Source organism: Liolophura sinensis, chromosome 1 (genome assembly GCF_032854445.1).
Source record: "Liolophura sinensis isolate JHLJ2023 chromosome 1, CUHK_Ljap_v2, whole genome shotgun sequence".
NCBI classification, from domain to species: Eukaryota; Metazoa; Mollusca; class Polyplacophora; order Chitonida; family Chitonidae; genus Liolophura; species Liolophura sinensis.
Window position 1 is genome coordinate 48,021,549 of NC_088295.1, and position 7,250 is coordinate 48,028,798.

General features: G+C 40.5%; 1 protein-coding gene across 1 annotated transcript; it reads right to left on the bottom strand.

Moving 5' to 3' along the window:
- Positions 1-2,945: 2,945 nt before the first annotated feature.
- On the bottom strand, positions 2,946-5,161 carry LOC135481956 (four-jointed box protein 1-like). Its single transcript, XM_064761748.1, has one exon. The coding sequence runs from the start codon at positions 5,030-5,032 to the stop codon at positions 3,413-3,415; it is 1,620 nt and encodes a 539-aa protein (XP_064617818.1). The 5' UTR covers positions 5,033-5,161; the 3' UTR covers positions 2,946-3,412.
- Positions 5,162-7,250: the final 2,089 nt, after the last annotated feature.

Below are 7,250 nucleotides of genomic sequence, written 5' to 3' on the forward strand. Positions count from 1 at the left end.
GTAAATGACCTAAAATTTGGACCATGACTAAGATACACATTTAGCCAGATTCCGACAGATCTATTCAATTAGTAAGACGCTTCAGTGGTTTGTTTCAGAAATAAGGTGATATCCTTTTGGGAAACTGTGAGGTGTAGGATCATAAGTGATATTTTATGGCATTTGCTTTCCTCTAAAATGCTTTCTTCAAGGCGTATTTTTGGGCCAATACAGTACAGATCTGTCATACGTAACTGTCACGATCTAATGCGCAGCTTGTGCTCTGCTGAATAGTAGCACGAGCTAAATATATGTATTTAGTATAGACAATGAATAACTAAGTGCTGTAGACGCTCGCCGCATGCATGTACTGCATACTGTCTAGGCTACAGTATAAGGTTTTGAATAAAGCTATATACCCTATATAAGTGAGACCATGGTACATAATGCATATTTAGGCGAGATAATTTTGTAGGTTTTTGGATCGTATATAATAAATAATAAAAATGCCATTGAGAGCATTCCGTAACATTAGTTGTGTATCCATGCTGATAAACGTAGGTGCATTATATATAGGGTTTTCAGCCCATGTGAATGCCTGACATCTTAGCATGATTATGAAATGTAAAAAGTCGACAGTAAGACGTTGCATAGCCTATGCGTGTCTGCTTTCTGGTACGCACGCGTGCGAGGCCATAAGGGCAGTGTATGCTGCCTTGAATATTTACAGTGGTCTAACAACAATCTTACAACCATAACACATACGTTATACACGTACGTGTTTTACAGCCATCATGCTAGTGTCGTAATACAATTATCACATTAAGGAGTATAATGTCCTAAATGAACCTGTTAACACTGAGCATGTTATGTCTTAATTTTTTTGTCATTAAACTGGGTTTCTCTGTTCTCAGTGACACTTGAAATTACAACATACATTCTAATTTTATATACATTATGTATGTATACAACATTCGTGTGGTTTAACATGTTGCATTCGTATACCAGGTCAATAATAGCAAAGCCAATTCCCAATACAACGTATAACACAAATTACCAAAGAACTACGAAAGTAGTTCCTAGCCGTATGCATGGCATTGGATCAAACCATGAGCAGGAAACAAATATAAGGAAGGTCTTAGTCACTGAGACCTTATATTTGGAGGCCTATAAAATCAAATCTGCAGGAGAATAACTTTAAAACTTGGTTGGCTGATTGGATATTAGACATTTAGCACATTTTGGCGCCATATGCACACGCTTGCAAACTGCGGTTTGTTTTACAGAGATACGCGTATAAAGGAAACTGGTCAATAGGTATACTGTAATGCAATTTGACGTATAATAAGTCAATCCAGATGAAACCATATGAAGTGAGGCGAAACCTAAGACAAGAAAGATAACGGGTTCCGGAAAACAGGAAACATGTCATGGAGTAAAGCTTATATATACCTATCCAGGTGGAAAGGTACTGTTCCCTGAGTTTGGAAGACAGAATGGTGCATTTCCTTGAGGGTGGAAGACAGACCGGATATAATCTGGAGGACACATTTGGTGTCATGTACGTTGGAGAGAAAAAGAAGATTATACAGGTCTTAGACATGACATACCTGATTAACGCTAGCATGGCAACTGTATATAGTAGGCCATTAGATCACCATAGAAACCACAGTGGCCTATATATGCCACACTCATACGTAAATACTTCTGCGAATGGCAAATATAGTTCAAGTGTAATGGCGAACACAGGTGCCAAGCGATAATTTAATCTCCAGAGATATGTATATGACGACGGCAACAGTAATGTTCTCTTTGCACCAAAAATAGATAAGATGTCACTATGTTGATTTCTCTGAGGAACAAATCGTAACATTTTCACGCGAATATTCAAGCACGTCGATTTTGCAAATTTTGATAAGAATTTTATAGATTAAACCAAAAAAAGAGTCTTCAGAATTAATGGCTGCAAGTTTTATGTTTTGCGAACAAACCCAAAACCGACACAAATAAATGCAGAAAGCAATAAAAGTAGGCAAAATACATAATTTATAGTTCATTCTTTCACAGATGTTTTTGTTTATTAATTATTATTTCAGTGGTGTGATTCACTGACTCCTTGGCAACATTAAACACTGTTTCACAGTGCCTCTTCTGTTCGTATCACAAATCTTTGTACAATATAACATTAGGAGCATGGAATTCATTTGGAGATTCACAAACAATATATACAACTTTGTATAACACTGCATTGGCATGCAAACAATGAGACCCAACACACACTCTGGCACTCAACATTCAGACGCAAACACGCACAATCATACACGCATATACACTCTTTTAGTCATATACATCATTTCACAATTTCATGCACTCAAGATGAAAGAACAGTGTCTCTTAGAAAATTGCACATAGAGAGTTCACTTCTACAACAACTTAACCCTGTATAATTGTGACGCTGAATAGAGCCGACTTGTACAGCTCAGTTCATTATGCACTATGAAATAGATAAAATGCAACTTTTTTTAATTAATAGAAAACCCAAGATGTCATATAAGCATGCCCTGTAAATACACCCCATTCGTTCAGTATTGGAGCAAAATGGCAAAACGTTTGCTGAGGATCAGCTGCACGCATATATCATAGTCTTGGAATGTTGATCTCACAATAAAATGGATTACAACAAGGAGCATTTAGAACCTTCTTAATACATGTGACGATTCTAAAACAAGCAAACACAGACCAAAGGCTGGTCAAAACAGTTATTCAGAGCACCTTTGTGAAAATCTTTTAACAAATATTGTAATGACATTACAAGAATTGAGGAATAAATAAAGATGGTTGTCATTAAATTAAAATCCAGTAAATTTTGAGCCGGTCATTTTGGTGCTGAATAGAAATATAAATCTACATAGCAAATGTAGTTAACAGGTTGAGTGCATTTTTTTTCTTCTTCAGGAAAATAGAGCAAAAAACGGAGCAGGAAAATATTACAATTATGCCAAAAAAAAAGCAGAGACATTGGAAAAATTGATACACATTAGCATGAAGACTGAATGGTATGTGGCGTCTGTTTATGAATATTGCTGAAATGTAATTGTAATGAAAAATGTGGACTTTGATCATGACATGAGCATAAAAATGATATTAGGAACACTTCCGTTTCCATACATTCTCTTAGTTAGATCTTTCTGCTTTGGTATTACCATATGAATGGATGCACATTTCACGTGGAGCTAAATCCATTAATAACCCCTGGAGTGTGGCTCTAACGGGCAAGAAAAAACCTACTTTGCAACGACAAATCAGTGCGTAGTCAATTCAAATACATAACAACAATTAACCTGCGAACACCTTAGATTTTTTTATATTAAATAAATAAAATTTAACATATTTCAAAAAAATAGTCCCTGCTATCTAGGTTTTATAGCCAGTACTATCTCTTCGTATTCTGTAGACGACATCTTTGCATTTTGTCGTACACTTTACCTAGTCTCTGATTAAGAACTTTCACATTTGCCTCAGGAAGCCCTGGAAGTTCTTGGTGAAATTTCTCGTTGAGCACGAAAGACTGGTGCAATACCGCTCCAATATTATCCTCCAAAAAAAGTTTTTCCACGTTGTCAATTGTCGACTGTCTAAACACGCACACCGATTCTAAGAGCGCTTCGTGGTAGGAAGCGTATTTGTCCAACAACCGGTAGCCATGTAACAGGCCCGATTCGTTGTCCAGAAAAACCAGTCTTCCGGAATTTTTGTCTTTTTCTAAATTATGAGCTGGACTCTCCATCATCTGAGAGTTCCATTGTTGATTAAACATATTATTTACAATTCTGTCCAAATTTGCCGTCAGATAATCGAACACGATTAAATCTGACCATTGGACGAGCTCGCACAATTCAGCCACTGACTTGTTTGTAAGATGGGAGTCAGTGGGTTGTAATAACCGAGTGTCTTCGCGGAACTCTTTCGGAATGTAAGCCGGTTCCAGGTTTTCAATCCACCTGGTTAGCACCACCAGCTTGTCGTCTGCCCACTGTGACATGGCGATCTCTTGATTGACGTGAGACCACTGGGGCTCTACGCTCTTCACACGGGCTAGGACAGTTGGAGGGACATTGGTCATCCCTAGAACTCTGCTCAAGTGGTAGGAGTAGACTTCTCCTTGAATCTGATCCGTGTTCGGTCGGTATCTGGCGCACGCTTTGCTGGAATCTTGAAGTGTAAGCAGACGATTTTGCATCCGACCGCAACCATCTTGAAGATGGACGACTTTGCCCTCAGCAACTTGCTTTTTCCAGGTCGACACCGCTGACTCAGTAAATCCCGAGGGGCACAATTTCTCCAATTTTCCAGTCCACTGAATTCCTTGAATAATATCCGACAATTTGCTGAGTTTTTCGGACAACTTGGTTTGTTGTGAAATTGGATACGAAATGCCCGGGTTGGCGTCCCTGTCTAGAGAGTCCGGTTCAGGGATGACATTAGACCCTTGGGGTAAATTTTTCATTTTCTGGTCATTTGCGTTTAAATTCACCTTGACGCCATGCGGGGCAGGGGGTGCGTCCCAGTCCCCAGCATCGCTCTCTAACACAGATTCCTCACCTAATCTAGCCCGGGGACTACCTGGCAGACCCTTAGGGTTTTTCACCTTTTGAATTTCACGTCGAGTCTGACCGCTGGCGTATTTACCTTGGTCTGCAATTCTCAGGTCCTTATTGTCGCTCAATCTATTGTCAGTGTTGAAGATTAGTCGGGCATTAGGGGATACACTGGGATCTGTTTCTGCTCCCCCCTTGTCCGAAACATAATCGAACTCACCGTCTTTTAAAATCGAATCCACCAGGTAATTGTCAGTTAATCCTCCCGTATGGACGAGGCTACGCACGGCACGGCTCTGGACGAGACTGGCCGCTTTGCCCGGACCGGCCACCACGGGTAGGCGAACCAAAAGTCCCACGATCATGCCGAAGCTGAAGGCAACCCCCGTCATCAGGTACACAGACGTCTTCATTATACCCCGACATGAAAGCAAAGATGTGCCGAGAATTTCCATTAAAACAGCAAACTGTCTCACTGTCCGTCCTAGTATATAGTGGCATAAATAAACGTAAACAAGAGTGAACCACACAAAGATAACGGTCCTAGTTAGTCCTAGATATCGACAGCCCGTATCATCTAAACTCCACGATGTGTGTATATATATATATGTATATATACGTATGTCAATATCCAGGCAAGAGATATTCACTTTCCACTTCAGGTGAACTAATGCAGGTGAAGACCATTAATCACGTGAGCACAGGTAGGCATGTGTAAGCTGTGGCCTGTAGGTAAACTGTAGCACGCGCTTCCTCTATGTAACAGTAGCGTTGGTAAAGTTGACTATCTGAGGGTACACGCTAGACTGATGACACCACTACCAGCCCAACTTGATTTATACTCCGCAGATCACCCCCTAAGATAATACTCAACAATCATTACCACCTTGTTTACAGCACTTCAAATTGGCCGCAGCTTTTCATAGGCCCGCCCGGTCTCTACTGCGCTGTTTGTCCGCCCTGCCGCGCCGAGGATTCACGGCGAGTCCGCACAGCGGGGCCCCGCTGAAGATTTGTAAGCCTGTCACCGCACTTGTCACACCTTTGGCCCAGGTGAAAATTGTCCGGTTTTCATTGTTGGTAGGCCAGGCCTGTCCTGTCCTCGTCACTGGCCGGGGGCTCCCTTGAGAACGATTGTGACGGTGGAACAAAAGACTTTCTCCCCCTGCCGACTTGTGGCTGGGTAGGTCAGCACGGCTTCTGGTTCGATCACGCGGCTGTCACTAGACCCCGTGATACCACAAGCAACTCAGCAAACTGCCTTCACTCACAAAGCTTGGGAACGTCACTGTAAAATATTAAAGAAAAAACATGTCCAGATTAGGCGAAAACGGATTTGCCTGTGTTGTTCACACGAAGTACCATCATTTCCCAGCCATTTTCTAACGTTTAAAATACATGGTCCTCATCTCTAATGCCTATAACGACCCGTAGCTCTAGGCCGATATATATTAAATGTTACACTGTAGCGACGAGAGCCTGTTGTGAGACGCATCGGGATGAAAGCTTTTGCGCAGGCGCCAAGTAAACAACGAATAGATAGAGAATAAATGCCATTGTCCCCGCCCCTTAAGATAGGCTTACTATTGTCGCTGTATTAAATAATTTGGGGGTACCTCTTCTAATGTTACACAAAAACCGCGATGGGGTTTTTCATTTAGATATGACAGCAGCGATAAACGAGATTTATAAACGTCTTTAGTTCATGCCAATTATATGACCCTGGCAGCCTGAATTTAATCCACACTGAATATGCTGGAATCTCACACGACACGGGTCTCTACCCACGGGTTTCACAAGACTGACAGTCGGGGTGACGTTTGTGACGAACCGCTACTATCCATCGACAACTCCTTTGTGCGTTTTACTGCCCAGGCACACAATGGCGTCTAGAAGAGACCATCTAACACTCACAGCACTTCATTAATAACTCTGACACCGAGGTTAACCAGTTTCCCCCATACAAAACCTCGTAGACGAAATTATAACATGACAACAAATTGACAGACAGACGGTGCTAACATAGCGTGATAAATTATAGCGATTTCGACGTAGAAGTTATATACTAGGATCAGAACCCAACAGCCTTGATACTGCGATTTTATAGAGAAAACACGCAACTTGATCAAACCAAAACCCACAATAAAACGCGCAATTTTATAGTAATACATTGCTTCTTAAACACGGATTGCAATAACAGGCGAAAACGCATGTCTGGTCTATCATGACTCGACTTCTCATATTTCAGTAAATATAAATTTATTGTTAACATTTGTAAATGACAACAACAAAAAAAAAAAAATAAAAACACGTGTACTTTCGGGTTTTGTTCTTAATGTTACTTTTAAGCGTATATAGGTGTGAAGATGTGTGCAAAAAATTAAAAATACATGAATTCGGATGTGAACCAGAAATAACATTTATATTTTGCCTTCATCTTAACCAGGCTGAAGGGTTACTCGAATTATGTCTCAATACTAGATATAGTAACGTCTGCAACATGTTTAGAAAATGAGTTGACTGAACTGGGTTTTTTTTTTAAATATAAGAAGACACAATACAAATGCTTCATTTCGGTTGGATGCATGAGAAAAATGTTGTGACGAAATGTTTGTGTACGATTTCATAAATTGTTGGGCCAAAAATGAAAACGCGTGGTTGTTTGTTAACGTA

Bases quoted from the DNA above. Each gene is read 5' to 3' on its own strand.
- LOC135481956 (XM_064761748.1), bottom strand. From the start codon at position 5,032: ATGGAAATTCTCGGCACATCTTTGCTTTCATGTCGGGGTATAATGAAG.